Source organism: Notechis scutatus, chromosome 1 (assembly GCF_049901735.1).
Source record: "Notechis scutatus isolate UNSWTSFEM ecotype Mainland chromosome 1, rNotScu1.2, whole genome shotgun sequence".
NCBI classification, from domain to species: domain Eukaryota; kingdom Metazoa; phylum Chordata; class Lepidosauria; order Squamata; family Elapidae; genus Notechis; species Notechis scutatus.
This window is the reverse complement of record NC_142009.1, coordinates 32,459,582-32,479,671: the sequence shown is the minus strand read 5'-3', so window position 1 is coordinate 32,479,671 and position 20,090 is coordinate 32,459,582. Positions and strand designations below refer to the sequence as shown.

Sequence of the window (20,090 nt, the reverse complement as noted above, 5' to 3'; positions counted from 1 at the left end):
AGAGAGGGATCTGTTTTTTTAAATGCTAGTTTAATACTCTTTTGAAACTTTTGTTTAAAAATAAGATCTAAACCAGGGGTGTCCAACCTTTTATGCTTCAACTCCCAGAATTCCCGGTCTAAAGTGCCGGCATCAGCTGGGTCCCCAACCTTTTATGCCGCGCCCGGTACGGCATCAGCTGGGCGCCGCCATCTTGTTTTGATGAAAAGTGCTTCCGGTGAGTTCACCGGAAGCACTTTTTCATCAAAACAAGATGGCGGCCAGCGCTTCAGTGAGCTTTTCCGGGTAGAAATGGCTTTCTACCCGGAAAAGCTCACCAAGCAAGGCGCCGCCATCTTGTTTTGATGAAAAATGCTTCCGGTGAGCTTTCTACCCGGAAAAGCTCACCAGAAGCACTTTTTCATCAAAACAAGATGGCGGCGCCCAGCAAACCAGCGGCCCGGTAGGATTTGTTCCATGGACCGGTACCGGTCCGCGGACCGGTGGTTGGGGACCCCTGGTCTAAACTATAGGCATTTAAATTAGAAGAACACTAGATCGCTGTTCATGAATAGCCTGATTGAAGGACACAAAAAAGTATAATTTTGCCTCTTACTTGACACTCAGGAGACTTTAAAGGCAGCTACATTCTCTGCCCTCGGCACCCATCCGCACTCTTAAGTGCTTTAGCACACATTAAAGAGAGTGGTTGATCCTTGTTTTTTCCCCACCACCAGGTAGTATACAGTGAGAAAGTCCTGGAATTCCCTCAATCTTTTTCTTGAACTTGTTCCTCATTAAGAATAGGTGGGGAGGGGGACTGGAAGAATGCATCAAGTTGATGCAACTGTGTTTGAGAAAAATGTATTGTTATTAAACTAACTGAACAACAGAGTTTGTACTAAAAGTCTTTTAGGGGTTAAAAAAAACAACTTTTTTCTTGCAGAAGACTGAATAAAAATGGAATACGTGAAATTGAAAACCATGCCTTCAATGGAACTATCTTGTCTGAGCTGTGCGTATATTTGTATTGTATTGTATTGTATTGTATTGTATTGTATTGTATTGTATTGTATTGTATTGTATTGTATTGTATTGTATTGTATTGTATTGTATTGTAGGTTAGGTTAGGTTAGGTTAGGTTAGGTTAGGTTAGGTTAGGTTAGGTTAGGTTAGGATTACATTACATTACATTACATTACATTACATGGAAATGTTTTTAAGATTTCCTGTGAAATAGTTACTGCAGCAAAAACTTTCATTTCACTTTCTCACTGCTTAAAAGTATAGTATGTTCTCTAAACTATGGTTATATTAGCAGGAAATATTTTTGTCCTGTGTAAGTAGCATAAGGGAGAAGAAGAATGAATTTTACCAAAGCTTTGTACTTTATATATCCTCTCTGCCCAATATCTGGAATAGAATGTATATACTTGCTTAAAGGACTGTCATGTTAATTTGTTGCATCAAAGCTTGTGCCAGGCTTTCTAAATCTAGGACTCTATCATAAGGCATATAGAAGGCACCAATAAGAAAAACATGTAACTATGAATAGATAAATTATTTGAACGGAGAGTGATAAGTAAGTTAGATACCAAAGACAAAATCTCAAAGTTCTTAAGTTTTGAAATATTCCACAAGAATACAAATGCTACCTACATACCTGAATACTGGAATCAGCTGACAATATTCCAAACAGGAGGTCATTCTTGGTTTTCAGAATGGAACTGTAGACTGCAGGACAAGGGTCTTCAAACTTGGCAAGTTTAAGACTTGTGGACTTCAACTCCCAGAATTCCTGAACTAACATGACTGGAGGAGGAATTCTGGGAGTTGAAATCCACACATCTTAAAGCTGTCAAGTTTGAAGACCCCTGCTGTAGACTAACCTTTGACTTAAAAGAACATTCTCCAAGATGGCATCTCCAGTTGGATGGAAACTGCCATACCAGAATTCCCAGTGAACATGACCAAGAGAAATCTAAATTAAATGAAATCATTTAAGCAATGCAATTAGTTGAGTGGAGGGATGAAATTAAATCAGAATTTTCCAAACTTGTAAACCGGGGATCTCAGACCTTTCTGAAGCCATATATTGCTGACATGGAATGGTTCTCATGATGAAATTGTCATGAAATTAAATGGAGAGTGATAAGTAAGTCCTGAAATGAAATGACCCAAAATAGTCATTTCCCAAATGCAACTGGTAAAGATCTCCCCTTTGTTTCCAACTCTCCCAGGATTTATGCCAGCATAGCTTTCTTTATTATAGGGACTGATGGATACATTTCCAAGCAATGCATAGCATTGCAGCAATATTTATTTTCTGGAGGAAGCCTATGAACGTGCATGAAGCTCATTTATTTTTCTTGGGGAAAAATGTTGTTGGATGGCCTTTTGTTTTTCAGAAGTTTTTCATCATAAAGCAACCTTGTCAAATGCCACAGGGAGTCTGTGAGCAATTAGAGAGGTCTCTAAAGATACATGAATATGTAGATACCTTCTTGAAGGATCTAGCTTTAAACAATTTTGTTGTTTTTTTTTATTTATCTAACAGAAATCTGAGTGATAATTATAACCTAGAAAAGTTACCGAATGAAGTTTTCCAAGGAGCCCATGGACCAGGTTATTTGTAAGTAATAATTCTTGTTTTGTACTTACCATTGCTGATGCTTGTATAATCTCAGCTAAGTAGATGTTAAGATACCATCATGGCTCACATAAAAAAATGCACGTGGCTTTATTAAATTTAAGAAGCATTTAAATTTCATCACTGCATGAATCTCTTCGCTCTGCACTGTATATTTACTTTTGATTCTTTGCTCCCCTAAAGAGCACAAAATAATTAACACATAATTCCCAATTTATGATTCATTTAAGGAGCTTTGGGTATATAAAAAACTAAGGAATGTATTTCCTCATGAACTGGCAATGGATTCCAATTTTAGATAATCTAAAAGGGAGTGGGGAAAATTCATAGTCAATAGAGTTACAGATTGTAGGGATTAGAAGGAATCTTAGAGGTCATCTAGTCCAAACTCCTACTCATTTCAAGAATCCAGCAGAATCTCCATTGCTGATAGCCATTCATCCTCCTGTCAAAAGTATCCACCAAGACAGAGTCCCATTTTTCTAAGCAGACTGTTTCACTACTTAATTCATCCTAATATTCCACCTGAATCATCTTCTTTTAGTTTTTAACCATTGATTCTGTCTTAATCTGACAGGCTTATAGGCATTTGTAGTATGTTGTTACATCTGCCTTTATATTCACTTTTATAAACATGCCCATCTCCTTTAAGATTTGGCCTCTGGGCTCCTTAACTTGGAGGTAGCAGCTTCAGACTCTTCATATCTCTTCGAAGTTGCAGTACCCAGAATGGGACCCCGTAGTCTAGTTCAGCATAACCATATAATGGATAAAATAAATAAAAACTCCATATTGAGAGGCAAAAACAGGGAAGTTTTCCAGTATTTTATGGGTATGTTTATGTATGTTATTTGGCTCCATATTGTAATATGGATAAGTGCACCAATGATGTCATCTTGTTATGCTATTCATTGGATAGTCAGCCAGATGTTCAGACCAGATTTGGCATTTTTGTCCACCTATCAAATCCTTTCCAAGGATTTAGGATAGGCAGATGTGGATGTTTGATAGTCTTTAAGGTATGACCACAATATGTAAGTTATCCCAAGTAAAGCTGCCTTTTGAAATTAACTGATTGTGATTTTGTCAATGCCAATGGTGTTCAAGTAGTGCTCCAGTTGTTTTGGGATTGTACCGAAGATGTCTATATTATTATTATTATCAAATCTATTTGCTGCTCATCTAGCATTTCAAGGCAACACTGATATGATTAGGGTTCATGTCACCTTTATCATTTTGGAATTATTACGATTCTGATTATAATTATTATTAGTAATGGTATCCTTCAAATCAAAAGCAATGGAATAGATCAGGGTTAGCCTGCAAAAGAGGAAGAGACAAGGAGCAGGAAGTCATAAGTACCATGATGACAAACTCTAATATATCATATTGTATGGTATATACAATAAATTTCCACATCTTCTGATCTTTTTCAATAACCTGTTGGAGAGTAAAACAACTCTACTCTGCCAATCACAAAGCCAATTTATTCTACTCACTTTTATTTAATTTTGATTGCTACTTTTGCCCATTTAATCTACCTTCCCAGGCAGGAAGGCCAACTAATCCCTCTACTGTTTTTGTATTCACTGTATCATTTACTTATATAGGGGAACAGTAACAGATTCTTCCAATTGGCCAAGCATAAGTACACAGATTTAATATACTGTGCAGCCAATCCATATAAAAACCACATAATTTGTTTTAACATTTCTCTAGTTACACCATCAGTACCTGCAATTTTACAATGTTTCCATATTTTCATGTATTTATTATTTGCTTTTCATCATTGGGTGGGTGTTAAATATCCATTTTGATAATTGAATAGCATTGGCTTCAAATTCTTCCTTCAACCTATAAATTTTAATTCCCATGGAAATCTTTAAAATATACCTTCTATCATTCCTTCACTTCAATTTCATCCCAAATCATTTCATCATTTTTATTTTTAATTCCTTTCACTCTGCTGCAGGCATCTTTTAGTCATCTCCATCTATTTCCAAAATAATGTTATTTCAATCAAAATCACTCTACATTTTCTCTGCCTTTTTTCATCTTACTTGTGCCTTATTTTTTATCTTTTTAAGCAGTATACAATATTTTTCTGTCATCTTTATTTTTTTGCAGCACTAATTCTTTTACATGCATTTTTATCCACATGTACATTTCATCGTTCTCCAAAAATACTCCTTACTTACTTTATATACAGCATTTTAAGTGCTATTTGAATGAGAATTCAGAATTCAAGACTTAAGAGTCAACCATGCTATTTAATAAAAGGTTATTCATTATGCTGGAAAAAAGAACAAGAGCAAAAACATTGATTTATCCCGCAATTCTGTTTTTACCAAGCAAAAATGTTACTTCAAGCCAAGCGCTCTTGTAATTGAAAATATATTTAGTTAAGGTGACAGATGTCTAGAAGAACATGAAGTTGGCCAGGATCAGAAAAAGGATCATCATCTATGATACAATAGTAATAAAACAGAATAATTCTCATAAAAATAACTCACTGTTTGAATTTAAACAATTGGATGAAACTGAATTGCAGTGAAATCAACTTGATAATCCTTTAGTACATATTTGTATTCAGCTCCTGCTTACAAAGGTACTGCATTAACATTGTACTAAAGGAAATATATAACCTACCATACACACACACACAAATGCACATTGTGCATGAGATATATGCACATACACATACATTTCATCTCACGTCTCATCCCCAGAGAAACATTTCTTGTTTAAATGGAGCTGTAGTAACTGTATATCCAAATGTGAAATGTGTACACAAAGTAGAATTGGCATCCTGTACAGAAAAAAACATAACATGTAAGGATTTTCCATAGAAGTGAATGAGGACACATTTGGAAATTTGAGGACCATATGAGGCTAATAGTATTATGACAAACAGACAAAACAGTAAAAAAAATTAACAAAAATAAAACTCCTATTCTTCACTGAATAATTAGATTTAGTTGTCCAGGTGTAAATAGCATATTTAAACAAGAGGTTGAGGAATCACTTATTTGAATTATTTTCCATATAACAACAAAATGGAAATCTTGCTTTCTTGGAAACTTGAATAGCTATTGGAATTTCAAATAAATTTTGTATTGTTAATAGCGTTTTGTCAAAAAAAGGTCTAATTTTCCAAAGAAAAAGCACTGCAGTATCTATCTTTGGAGCTACAAACTTCCTGATGAACAGAGAAATTGTTCCAGTTTCACACTGCACACAGATAGAGTCATAAATGCTTGAAACTCTGTCCAGGCACAGCTGGCACTTATCAATTCTGATTGCAAGCTATCATCCTCCTCAATATGTTGTCCCATGCAACTTGTTCTTGCCTTCTAGCTTCCCTCTTCCCTCTAGGCATGATATTGAGAATCTAGTGCAGGATCTAAGTTTGCAGAGGGAGAGTCTGAAGCAATAATTCTGCCTCAGCATCAGGGCTAGGACCTGCTCCCTCAACAGGAAGTCTGTCTGGTGTTGTGTCCTGTTTCCTTGTTCTCTCATCAATAGTTTACATGCCAATAGCATGATAAAAGATCCTTCAATGATGAGAATCATAGCAGACAAAAAGGCTTCCAATCTGTCAAGATTTGTATCTATTCCAGCATAATCCCCATACTTTTATGATATATTTTTAAGAGTATTATATTTTCACAAAGCATCTTATTAGACAATTGGAAACCTACAGAGTGAATCAAAATGATGAAATTACTATTACTACCAGTGCTAAAAACCCAATGGTACATTTAACTACTATCTTAAAATTTACTTCCAGAGTTGGTTACTTAAATCTACAAATAGAATCAACCAACCAGCTAGACAAGGGATCAAATCTCCTCCGTCAAAGATTTAAGATAGATAAAATAATTTTTTGTTTTAAACAGTCTCAAACTGAGTTTAAATTAAAACTGTATACAAATGATGAACATGTAATTGCTAAAATGTAAATGTTTATATTTACATTTTCAGTAAAAGTTTTATTGAAATTTGAAACAAAAGAAGAATATGAAAGTCTATATCAAAGTGGGATAAAAATCTTGGTCACAATATGTGGGTGAATATGTGGTTAAAAGAACTGAAATTTACATTATATTAAAAACAAAGCAACTTTTTAATAAAATGATGTATCTTTGTCACCAGAAAAGTTGTCTAGAATACATAAATGTATTTCAAGTTTATTTAGAAACATGAACAACATGAAGGGACATTTTATCATGCTTGATGGACATGTAAAAAGCCAGAAAGTTTTGGATTCAAATACATACAGTAATTCAGAAGATTTTAAACTTTAATATATGATTGAAACTAGAGGTTTTTCTTCTGGGACTTATCAATAAACAATTGGGGGAAAAGTCATGGAACTTTATTTTTATATATGAAAACTGCAGCAAGATTATTACACAGATGAAACTAAAAACATAAGATTTATGGTTTTAATGTTTAGAAAAGAGATTATTTAAAAATGAGAGAGACATTGTAAGAGATAAATTTATACTTATAACTCCTGTAAAGAAAACTAAAAGCTATTTCTTTATATTTTCTTTCTTTTCTTTTTTCTGCATGTTTTGCTTTTTTTCTTCTTCTTGCTGTTTTCTTCTGTCTTAATATTAGTTTCTATTAGATTTTACCTTTCTTTTTTAAATTTTAATAAAATTATGTGGAAAAAAAACCCTCTTCCTTCGAACCAATTAGTTGAGCTCTTGGCCTTTCAATATCGACTTCAGCAACAGAGTGGTCAATGTCTGGAACACTCTACCTGACTCTGTGGTTTCTTCCCCAAACCCCAAAAACTTTAACCTTAGACTGTCTACTATTGACCTCACCCCTTTCCTAAGAGGTCTGTAGGGGGCGTGCATAAGGACACCAACGTGCCTATTGTCTCTGTCCTATTGTTTCTTTTATTTTTATTTTTTATTTTAAATAAATAAATAAATAAATAAATAAATAAATAAATAAATAAATAAACAAACAAACAAACAAACAAACAAACAAACAAACCAGCAACTTCTACCTAGTTGACTTCCAATTTGGAATATGATGTGCTTATGCACTCAGAACCAGAAACACATAAAATAATAATGCCAGGATGAAAGTTTCTTTTTCAGCAATAGGTATTGCTGATGACAAACTGTGTTTTTCTTAATATTATTATTATTATTTATTTATTTCTAAATAATTAGCACCAACTAGGCCCAAACTTTTCAAAACAACTATGTTGTGAGCCAGAAAAGATCTTGATCCTCGGCAAGGCTCCATAGTCATTTTTTTTTCTCTTAGTGGTCATATTGATCTTGTCCTAATTGTCAATTTTCTGCAATGAACACAGACTATTCCCTCCAATCGCTTTTCAGCCACAGCTTCTCTCTTCAATCAGTTTTTCTCACTTCGTCAGTTTTCTGTTATCATCCAACCCTCGCTCTTTTGGGTTTCTTTTCTCCTTTAGGCCACTGTCAAATGAAAAGAGTTCTGCCCCAACTGCTAATCCTGCAGGATATTTTCCTCCCCTAGTGATTTAAATCTATCTGTGTTCATCTTTCAGCTGTACTGATTCATTCTGAAACATACCAACAGAATTTCTTCATCAATCCCAGATTACCATTTCTGCAAAAACTTCCTTTTTTCTAGCATAAACCTCAAAGAGATTGCTTCTCTTGGTATCCTTGTTTATCTACAAGCTTCTCTTGAAAATAAAAGTTAACTATTTTCTACTTCTGCAGCTAATTTCTACTTCAAATGCTAATCAGTGATAATATAGGAGTGTCATGAACATTCTAATTTCTCAAGAATATATGTCAGCTCAAGCAGAATTTTGGCAAACCCTGTGAATTCTGAAAAGGAAAGAGACATTTTCTTTTAAGCAGCCGGGGGAGGGAGGGATAATCCGTGATCTAAAATCAAAAGAGGCAAAGTGCTAAAGTTTCAGGAAAAAAAATTAGACAATCAGTAAATGGATTTTAGAGGCACTCCGTCCTGAGGGTCAGAGGGGGAAAATACTTCCAATGACAGTAAGATTATAATTAGAGCAAGCTAAGGAAATGTCAGTGCCTGTTCCTTTAACAACTGTCTGACAATTTTAATTTTGTAATTAGCCAAAGTGAAAAAGCTACTTGTGGTGAAATCCCAGCTTCATAAAAATAATAAAAGTATGAATCTTGTCTTTTGAGTATTTTAGCCCTAAGTTTACACTTTTAAAGAGAAAGGGGGCATACAGTATGTTTCCTGCAGGTAAGACTCAGTCATTTCACAGAAAAGTGCTCCTAATTTTTGCACAGGATTGTACAGCCTGTACTTTTTGATTTCTTTATCAGTTTACCTTAAACAGTTAACAAAGCTGACGTTGAACTATTTCCAACATTCCAGAGAAATCATTAACGAAACTGTGTAGCATCTGAAATTCTCATTATCTTTTCTTGCAGGGATATTTCTGAGACAAAGATCAGCCAACTACCAAACATTGGTTTAGAGCACATTAACAAGTTGGTAGCGAAATCTACGTACAACTTAAAAAAGCTCCCTCCCTTGGACAAGTTCCATGCTTTGATTGAGGCAAACCTCACATATCCAAGCCACTGCTGTGCATTTGAAAATCGGACTAAGCAAAAGTGAGTAGCTCATTTGTTTTCTGTGTAGGGTTTTGATGCATTTCTGACTGCCAAAAGTCTGCTCTGATTTTCACGACTAGCCTGAGTAACATGCAATTTGTTTAATCTGCCAGGCAGGAGGGGAAAAAAAACATGCAGTCAGCCCTTAGGTTTCTCAGCCCAGCAAAGAAACATAAACGTTAGAGACTTTCCTTCTCTCAACAAGTTGGATACTGATTGTAGTGGCCAAGTTTCTTCCTGAATAACCAATTACCAGAGATGGACATGGCCAGGGGTGGGATTCTACAGGTTTTCACCTATTCGCTAGAACCGGTTGTTAACATTCTAAGCAGTTCAGAGAACTGGTTGTTAGAAGAAATTACTGGCCTAATTCTGTAAGGAAGGAAGGAAGGAAACATTCTGGAGTTGCTTACAGAAACTGCCTCTCCGTTAACCCTTATTACATTCTTGGCAGGACTAGACTTCCTGTCTCTGGAACTTCTCTGGAGATTTTTTCCCCTCCTTTGCTGGTACTTTGCTTGTGTGGAGTGACTATTCAAAGTTACAATGGCACTGAAAAAAGTGACTTATAAACATTTTTCACACTTACGACTATTGCAGCATCCCCACAGTCACGAGAGGCCAGGTGAGGAGATGCATGCCTCGATGTGAGTGATGTTGAGTTGGCCACGCCCAGCCAGTGACATTACCACCAAGCCACACCCACCAACTAAGCCACGCCCACAGAACCGGTTGTTAAAAAAATTGAATCCAACCCCTGGACATGGCCCTCCAAAATATAGTTACATTCTATTTTTTAACAGTCCTAGCTAGAAGACAATAACATCTGGAGGATAATAGACTGCTTACTTATACATTAGATTTTGCAAATAAGAGGAAGATGGGGATTAAAAGAAACTCTGCTCCTTTCTGGCTTTTGGGGGTAGAACAGGGAGTTCAAATGGGAGGCCATATTCAGCAGCTATGTAAAGAATCCCCTTTCTACCCAAAGTATCATCAGCTGTAGCCCTCCTCTCAAAAGAATGAATCCTGTAAAAAATATTTCTGCAACTTTCCCTCATTTAAGAACACAAGAAGGATAAAGCAGGCCTTGGCATTTGGACAGCCTTAGGGCAGGAGAAAAATGAAAACAGTGAAATAGATGTCACCACTGTGTTCATTTTAATAACTCCAGTTTTCAGATATAAGCACTAGCATACCCCCCCGCCCCATGGAGTTTCACTGGTGCTAATCATCAGGTCTTCTCATTGTTTTAAATAAGACTTCCTTCATGTTGATTTGCCATCCCTGTATGACTTGGGCCTTCATGCATCAAGAGACCTCCTCATTTATTTCTGCCTTTTCAACTATTCTTTGAGATGTGCACAATGACCGGAGGGGAGGAAATATCCCCTGCTGCTGCTGCCCCTCGACCTCCTTCCTTTACTGCCACTCCTGAATTAGCCTCAAACACCAGCAGCACTATCATCCGAGTCCTCTCCCTCCTCCCTTCAGCTGGCAAAGGTGTGTGTGTGTGTTTTGTGCCACTGTAGTCATGTGACTTTTATTTTCCCTTTTCCCTCACACATTTAAACACCTGCAGCCTAAGCAGGCTAGGTATTTCACTCTCACCATTGACAGCCTCTTCTCTGGCCTTGCGGATTAGAGGATGCTTAATGATGCTCCTGGAGACTGCAAATTCCATCTCTGGTTTTCTTACCTCTGTTAGCCATCACTCTTTGTTTTAAATGTTGGCTGTTGCTGAAGGAATTACCTGCTTAAGCTTCCCCACAACTTAAAGAAAAACATCTGCCAGGTGTCCTCCAAACTTGGTAGCCAGTTATAATGTCTTCTAAAGTAATCTACTTTTTAAAAAAATAATAAAAAAAATGTTGACATTGTTAGTATCTTCCCAGAATTCACATATTAGTATTTCGGTTAATATTGGCACTATATGTCCCAGGTTCTAACTGTGCTATTTTCATCTTTTTCAGTTCTGTGATGCACCCTATATGCAATAAATCTGCAATTTCAGAAGAGTCTGATGAGTTCAGTTTTGAGCTGGATGAAAATGATTACTATCATGCTCTATGTAGAGAAGAGTTTAAAGTGGCTTGCTTCCCAGAGCCTGATGCCTTCAACCCATGTGAAGACATAATGGGCCACATAATTCTCCGAATTCTGATATGGTTCATCAATATCTTGGCCATCATGGGAAACCTTGTTGTGTTCATCATTTTAGTTAGCAGCCAATACAAGCTCACTGTCCCTCGATTCCTTATGTGCAATCTTGCATTTGCTGATCTTTGCACAGGTATTTATTTACTATTGATTGCCATCAAAGACATGCAGAGTAGAACTCAGTATTATAATTATGCTATTGACTGGCAAACTGGGGCTGGTTGCAATACAGCTGGTTTTTTCACTGTATTTGCAAGTGAACTCTCCGTATACACTTTAACCGTCATCACATTAGAACGATGGCATACCATCACCTACGCCATGGAACTAGACCGCAAAGTCCGCTTCCGGCATGCAGTGATAATTATGTTGGTAGGATGGGTCCTTGCCTTCACAGTGGCCCTCCTTCCCATATTTGAAGTCAGCAGCTATATGAAAGTTAGCATCTGCCTACCTATGGATATTGAAACTCTGCTTGGCCAGACCTACGTCATGTTTTTACTGATATTAAATATTCTTGCCTTTGTTATCATCTGCTCCTGCTACATCAGCATCTACTTCACAGTGAGGAATCCCAATGTTTTCTCATCCAACAGTGATACCAAGATTGCCAAACGCATGGCAATACTAATCTTCACAGATTTCCTTTGCATGGCACCAATCTCCTTCTTTGCCATTTCAGCATCACTCAAGGTCCCTCTGATCACTGTGTCCAATTCAAAGATCCTCCTTGTTTTGTTCTACCCCATTAATTCATGTGCCAATCCATTTCTTTATGCTATCTTCACCAAGACGTTTCGCAGGGATTTCTTCATCCTACTAAGTAAGTTTGGCTGCTGTGAAATGTACGCTCAGATTTATAGAACGGAAACCTCCTCTTCTGTTCATACCTCCCACATGAAAAACGGGCATTGTACCCCAGCTTCTAAAACCAGTGATGGAACAATTTATTCATTAGTGCCTCTGAATCATGTAAACTGAAGCAGAATGACTGTAAATTTATGTCAAAGGTTATCAAATGGTGATTCTGCTTCCTTGGCAAGATGAAGGCAATTACAAGAGATGACAATTTTTTCCATAATTTCAAATTGCTATTTAGTTGTTTAGTTCTCAGGCATACCACACTGATATAAAATTGATGGGGTTAAATGTAGTTACCAACATGTGATATTGCTGAAATATCTTGATTTAGCCAACTTGATAAAACACATAGTGTCAGCTGCAAACTTAGCTATATTTAAAATAGATTTATTCAGCTCAATGAGAATTATGTTGATCATCAATAGCTTTTAAAAAATTCTCAACTTACTATGACTAGCTCTGGATCTAAACTATTTATGAATGTATTCTCCAAACTAAACTGTTTTTTTTTTTTTCAGATGAAGATCAAAGTAGTAATATACTTTTGCTTACTACAGGCTTCTTTAATGAGCAGATAAAACAAATTTACACCAAGTTGACACTGGTGTAATCCAGATCAGAACTATCTGTTATAACTGACATTGCCAAAATCTTGGGCGAGTTCATTTCCCAGTAATTTTCCTATTTGAAATCTCATTAAAGAATCTAAAAGGCCAGAAACCAAATCTTTATGTACAAAATGCATGCTGTGTCATTCTTTTAGTAAGGTCTTCCTACATTTACCTACATAAATATCAAATGCTTTGAGACTTAATAAAATTAGGTGATCAAATACTGTACCTTGGTGGAACCATAGATCCTTACTTCCCTTTGTTTACCATTCTTCAGATCAAAGAAATATGAAAGCCATCTAATCTATATAATGCAAAGGTCAGGAATCTCCCAAAACAGAAATCTCAGTCCAGATCTTTGTGAATTGTCAAAAATATATCCCGTTTATAGTCCACTCTAGGTTACTGATCTGGTCTGTTCCTTGATTACAAAGCTGATGGAAAAAACTTCTATAAATTATGAAAGGGATTCCTGGATACACATGGTTTGTTTGCTGTTGTTGGGTACTAAATAAAAGATTTGTCAAATCCTTGTTTGCCTGCAAGATTAGCAAAGGAATACTATTTAGCTAAGTACATGTTTCCCTACATGACAGACTAAGGTAAGGAAGAGAAGAGATTACAGTTAGAAAAATGATATAATAAAAGTTATCTTCCCCCTCCCTTCAGCATTAAATGATGCGTTCAGTAAACATGAAAGTATGTATGCCTGGTCAAAACATTGAATAACTTAACCAAATTATTATAGCTTATAATTTTGTCTTAATGTGATCTTAGTTCTCATAATAAATGTAGATAATGGTTGGTGGCTGGAGAAGGCTCCTGCATATTCCTAGGATAGCAAAGATGACTAGCAAGCAAGTGCTGGAATACATAATACCAGACATGTCACTAGAAGGCAAAATCATGAAGCTGCATCTTATTTACTATATGTGGGGGAATTCATTGGAGAAAGCATTTATGTTTGGAAGTGTTAGCAGTAAAAGGAAACCAGGCCATCAAAGAATAAGGTGGCTGGATATCATCAAAGCTGACACCAACCAGAGCATAGAAAAATTCAAAGAGCTAGTGCAAGATCAGAAGATGTGGAGAGACCTAGCCCACAGAATTGAAAAAGTCAGATTCGACTGAATGGATAACATTATCATCATCAAGAAAGCAAAACCTACTCCTATTTTGCATAAGACTTCTCAGAATGGAAATGGATTATAGTTAAGCCATTGAAGAAAGAATGGATAATCAAGAGCAGCTGTGATAGCATGGACTTTTTTCTTGCCCCAGGCTGCAGAACCAGAACCTGTAAATTAAAGGTACAAGGAAAAAGTAGAAAAGACTTTTACATGAAGTGATGATCTGTCCTTCTCTGGAGGTGCTCAGACAGAAGTTGAAAGTCTATCTGGCAGAGACGCTATAATGGATACTACAATGGATTGGACTAGCTCATTATTTTTCAACCTCAGCAACTTTAAGATGTCTAACAGAATTGGGGGCTAGACAATGTTAAAATCTCTTAAATCCTATGATTTAGGAAAGTAGATCTTTTTTTATTGTGGACAGTCAGCATGGATTTCATATTTCTAAATAAACTGTTTTTTATGTCTCTTGCTCACAAGAGTAAGCCAGAAAACATTTTTCTTTGCAATAATAATAAAAATTCCAAAAATGTTGTTGGAGCCTCAATTTTGTATCATTTTTGAAGGATAAAGAACAGAAATTAAATTTATGATGTAATAAGATGTTGTTCAACATCCTCACCCATTTGAACAAAAAAACACAGAAAATTTATTAATCTAACATCATTTTGCAGATAACACAAAAAGCATTTAGTAAGATTTGGATAAAATATTGCACAACAAGAAAAATCAAATAACCAAATATAGGCTGAAGACTAACAAGCTAAGGAAAAACACTTTCAGTAAAGATTTAGGAGTTATGATAGATAATAGATTGAGTAGTACAATACAAATTGTTTTTAAATTCTTTTTCCCAAATTCTTTTTGCATTTGGAGTTCCAAATTCTCTTGCCTTGCTTCCTGCTTGAACCAACTATAACTATTGTTTTATTGGACAGTGTAAATAATTAGGTCTGAACTAAACTTTCTTACGAGAAGGGGAAAACTGATTCTTTTTCTTCCTCTTCATTTGATAGATGTAAATTTTTTAGGAGATATTCATTATACACTGGATTCCCTCATCCAGTTTTTTTCTCTACAATAGCCCTGTGAATTAAGTCAATCTGAGTGTAAGTGACTAATCTAAGTCAACCAATAAATTCCCAAACCCATTTTATCCTATCTCAAGAAAAAGAAAACAGAGCCACTGTATTTAAATGTAAAACTGTTAGCACAGTTGTGACTTCTAACAGTAACACAGCTAAATAAAGGTAGGGAATGTAGAAAAAAGAGGGAATGAAAAAAAAAAGATGCCATAAATCGGGGGTGTCAAAATCACAGCCCAAAGGCCCAATGCATCACACGCTGACCATGGCCACCCCCAGTGAAGGGGGTGAAAAGTTATGATACCTCACGTGATGACAACATGACGCTGGGAGTTTGACATCCCTGCTATAAATCATTGCTGGAGTTGTCCCTTTGCCCTAAGAATCTGTTGGAAGATTCTCCTTTCCCAGGAGAAATTGTGATGGAAAAGTCTGCAGTTTTCTTACTAGATGAGAGTTAAGTTATCCTTAAAACAGTCATTTGGTTTAATGACTGCTGTAAGGATAATTTAACACTCCACCACCACTAATGCATTTAGTAAAAAAAAATTGTGAAGCTTCCACTTGTGTATTACTCTCTATCACCCTAACAAATGAGAGGATGAAACTTCTAGGAGTTGTGGATAGCACACTTGAAGCTTTAGTAACCATTAGACTTGGCTTGTCTCAAGTATATTTTGTGGTATAATAATTCTGAAATGCAAGGTACTGTTATTATCACTATAGTTCAGGTATGCTATGCCAAGACAATGCAGAAAAGGTCTGCTTACAGTGAAGCTTATTCTGAAAGCTGACCAAAGACTTCTTATTTTCCAGTCTCGCTTTAGGAGGGTTCTCAGTCATTTGAATATCTGAACAGCTTAAGGCACATATTTTGCCCTTTAAAATATCTCTCGCCCACTCTCGCCCCCAAAATACATTCAAAGGACCCCGAGTGTTTGACCCACCAATAAGGGAGGAGCCTTTGCCTAGAAAGAATGCAAGGTTTTTTCACTCCCTATGACATTGGAACGCCCCATTCACCTCAAAGAGTTCCCACCCACCCCCCACTTTCTGTATTTGTTAGTTGAAGCCAATGGAGAAATCTTGGTGTCAACAGGAGATGTTTCACTAAGTGAAAGCATTCCTCCCACCTTCCAAGTTCAAGAAGGTTTTTTTTCCCCTTCAGCCCACCTGCAACTTTAGACAGACAGTTGATCTCTACCATCTCATTCCAATGGAATGTTGGCTCGGTCATAGAAAATTCTAACCCAAACTTTCTTTCAGAGAAATAAAATGTGCCCACATATCTTCTCTGAGACTGCTGATGGCAGTGACAAATGATCTCAACAGCACTATCAGAAGCCTTATTGATGCCTTTCAATTATACCAATTCATACATTCCCAATTTGTTACTGCCCAAAACTAATAACAGAGAAATAATAAATAACCTCCTAGGACAAGAATGGGAGGAATTTGTTAGTGAAGTCCCAAATAAGTGTTATCCTTATCTGCAGCTTCAGTTATCTGACCACGGTCTGCAACCAGGGTCGAAGTGACCTTTAGGTAGAACTGGCCCACAGCAAACAAAAACTAGCAAATAAAAAACAGTTACTGAACACTCAGAAGAACATGATAGAAATATGCAACTGAGAGAACAAAGTTAATAAACCTTTTTGATCACATGAAATAAGAAATGATAATTAAACATTTTCAGAGTTAACTTTTGCAAATAATAATTCTCTGGAGGAGAAATAAAAAGTCATCTTAATCTTTCTCACTAACCCATTTTAGATGGTTGCTTGGATGCATCATATTGTATTACCTATGTGGGTTTCAGTGTTACAGATGTGAACACTTTCTAATATCAGGCTTGCATATTGTTTTTGTTTTTTTAATAGTCTCTGTGACCTATGAAAAGCTTGAAAGCTCTTAGTATAGAGCATCTACCCAACATTATTTCAGAGAGAAGCATTTGAAGTTTGGAGTGGGTTGTGTAAGAGGTATATTTGAATACTTTCTCCTGTTTAAAAACAATTAAGTAAAATTTCCTGTCACAGAAAACTAGTATTCTTCCTCCAGATTTTTTAGACATACAAATGTGGGTGCAATCTGTGTGCAGGGATTTCCTTCTCTAGAGAGTAAGCATGTATGGTGCATTCCTCTACTCTACTACCCCACACACATTTGCCCTGTTCCCATATAGGAGGATCAACATGGTAACAACCAAACCCCTCTTTTCATATTTTCCCACCATATGTTAAGATTTTCAGTTCTTTGTGCATTCCAACTATTCCCAAAAGCATTTCATTATATTTTTTTTGTTTTTTACTGCCCTGGTTTTCTTTGCTTAGAGTTTCTCTGCTCAGAGTTTATTGGGGGTGGGGTATTCAGGGGCACACATGGATTGAGTTGTAGAAGCCTCAGTGATAATTAACAAAATAATAGAGAAATATGGTTGGAAGGCACCATGGAGGTCTTCTAGTCCAGGAGTCACCAACCTTTCGGACCTCATAATTTTAAATCCACTAATATGATCTCCCTAAAGACCGGCTGGGTGGACATGGCCAACTTGATGTCACTTGCATCAAGGGGCCCCTATTTGCCCCTCCCAGCCCAGTCCCTTCTCGCCTGCCCGCCCGGTCTCCTTAGGGCCCCAACAGGAAACAATTGTTGGAGCTAAGCAGTCACCATGAGAAAAAGTTGACAAAATAGTTCAAATTGGATCTGACCGAGAAGAAGGCTCAGCAGAAGCACCTCACTGAGGACTACGACGTAGGCTTTTCAAGCAGAAGGAAGGCCTGCAGGAGTGCAAGGCCAGGTACTGGTGCCTAGAGGCTCAGTGGGCTGAGATGGTCTGCCAGTTTCAGCCCATGATACAGTCCCATTGGAACAAGGCCTTCTGGCTCTTTGCCACCAGTGGCGTTTCCCTCCAGCCTTCACCCAAAGCCCCACGCCAGGAGGCTGAAGCAACACAAACGTTTATTGCACATATCAGGCCCAGGGGCTGTAGTTTGAAGATCCCTGATTTAGTGCAATATAAAAAATGCAAATAATTTTTCTGCGGACCACCAGTTGATGACCACTGTTCTAGTCCACCCTCCTATTCAAGCAGGAAACCCTACACCATTTCAGACAAATGGTTGTCCAATCTCTTCTTTAAAACCTCCAGTGTTGGGAAAGCCACAACTTCTGGAGGTGAATCATTCCACTGATTATCCTGGTAAGAACTGGCAATAAGAAAGGCCAGTGGAATTGTCCAAGTGGGAAAGGACTCAAAGCTAGGAAACAATGAAGGGTGGATCAGTGTTTTTAGATAAAGAGCCTGAGAGCATTAATATTAAGTTTTCAACAATAAATATTTTCTCTGTTCTCAGACCAGCCATGATCTGTGATATGAATTAGCAAATAACTGTGAACTTTTTACTCCTAGAGCAGGAGTGTCCAAGTCGCAGCCCGTGGGCCAAATGCATCATGTGCTGGCCATACCCACGCCTGGTTTAGCCAAGCGGGGGGAAGTCATGATATGTCACGTGATGACGCCATGATGACACGAGTTTGACACCCCTGTTCTAGAGCGTGATCACCTGCTCATAAACAGCTTCAGATGGGTCGACATCACTGATTGAAAGGGGAGCTCTCAATAAAGTTCATCATGAGGCCTCTTAATCAGGATCATTCCCCACCTTCAAGAAAGACAGTTTTTAACTGCATTCGTGTTTCCACTTGATAAAACTGTAATAACAAGGAAACATCCATGAATGTGGAAGAAAAAAATGTATAAGTCCACTGTTTCTCAACTTCAGCAACTTTAAGATGTGTGGATTTCATCCCCCAGCATGCTGGTTGAAGAATGCTGGGAATAGAATTGATGTCTATGCATCTTAAAGGAAGATTGGAGTATTAGATTTTTAAAGTGTGGTGTGATTTATTGATTTTTTTCTGTTAAATCCCTGCCTTTCAATTTGTATAAACACTCAGAGCAGTTTAATAAATTTTGCTTGTCATATACTTGTACTGAAATGCCATCAAGCTGCATCAAGAAAAGCAAAAGAAATCTGAGCCACACTCCAAAGCAACTTTTGGCTTCTCTTCTTGACCTGTTTTTATTCTTGTTGGTTCTTATAACAGTCTCATAACACAAAGGTTAAGCCTAGGTTGTTCATTTTTCCCTATCTTCCAAGCCTTTACCTTTTACATTTAGAAATGCTGAAGTTGCTTTACTCAGCACTACTGGATTGTAGAAAGATAACTTCTAGATCAGGGGTCCCCAACCGCCGGTCCGCGGACCGGCCGGCCGCGGAACAAGCCTTACCGGGCCGCTGGTTGCTGGGCGCCGCCATCTTTTTGGTAAAAAGCGCTTCCGGTGAGCTTTTCCGGGTAAAAGCTCACCGGGGCGCTTCGTCATAAAAGATGGTGGCGCCAGCGCTCCGGTGAGCTTTTCTACCCGAAAAAGCTCACCGGAGCGCTGGCGCCCGCCATCTTTTTGACGAAACAGCGCTCCGGTGACGTCACCGGAAGCGCCTTTCAATATAAAAGATGGCAGCGCCCAGTTGACGCCTTGATGCCGGCCGCGGCGCCCAGCTAATGCGGAACCGGGCCGCGGCGTCGAAAAGGTTGGGGATCCCTGTTCTAGATGACAGCCAGAATTAGAGATTTCAGCATCACTCTACTGGTGGTTAGCAAAAGTTTTGCAGCCCAGATCAGATAACTTCAGCAGTTACTAACCAAATATTACAGTAGAATGTTTTATCCCAAAGAGAAAACCAGACTTGGCTAGGGTTTTTTTAAAATGTAGATAAGGAAACCAGTATCTTGGACTTTGCCCATGTGTATGCATAATTGCTTTGCTTTTCAGACAGTCCCAATAGAAGTGTTGTTTGCTTCTGAGAATCCCCTTGGCACTTGTTATTTACAAAGGATTCAATTGATTGGTCACCCCCAAGCAAGACCAAAGACATAAACCTGCCCTGAACAAAAGAGAAAGCACCCATTTCTGGTGTATGAGATATGTT

General features: G+C 37.5%; 1 protein-coding gene and 1 long non-coding RNA gene across 2 annotated transcripts in view; one reads left to right on the top strand and one right to left on the bottom strand.

The window, feature by feature from the left end:
• The window catches only part of FSHR (follicle stimulating hormone receptor), a 32,238-nt gene extending 17,693 nt beyond the window's left edge, over positions 1–14,545 (top strand). The window contains exons 6-9 of the mRNA XM_087954726.1: positions 926–994; positions 2,537–2,611; positions 9,061–9,246; positions 11,220–14,545. Of these exons, the coding sequence (XP_087810852.1) occupies positions 926–994; positions 2,537–2,611; positions 9,061–9,246; positions 11,220–12,387 (1,498 nt within the window). The 3' untranslated portion in view covers positions 12,388–14,545. The remainder of the gene's footprint in view (positions 1–925; positions 995–2,536; positions 2,612–9,060; positions 9,247–11,219) is intronic.
• The window catches only part of LOC148132741 (uncharacterized), a 146,792-nt gene that overhangs the window by 60,886 nt on the left and 65,816 nt on the right, over positions 1–20,090 (bottom strand). The gene's annotated exons all lie outside the window — the stretch shown is intronic.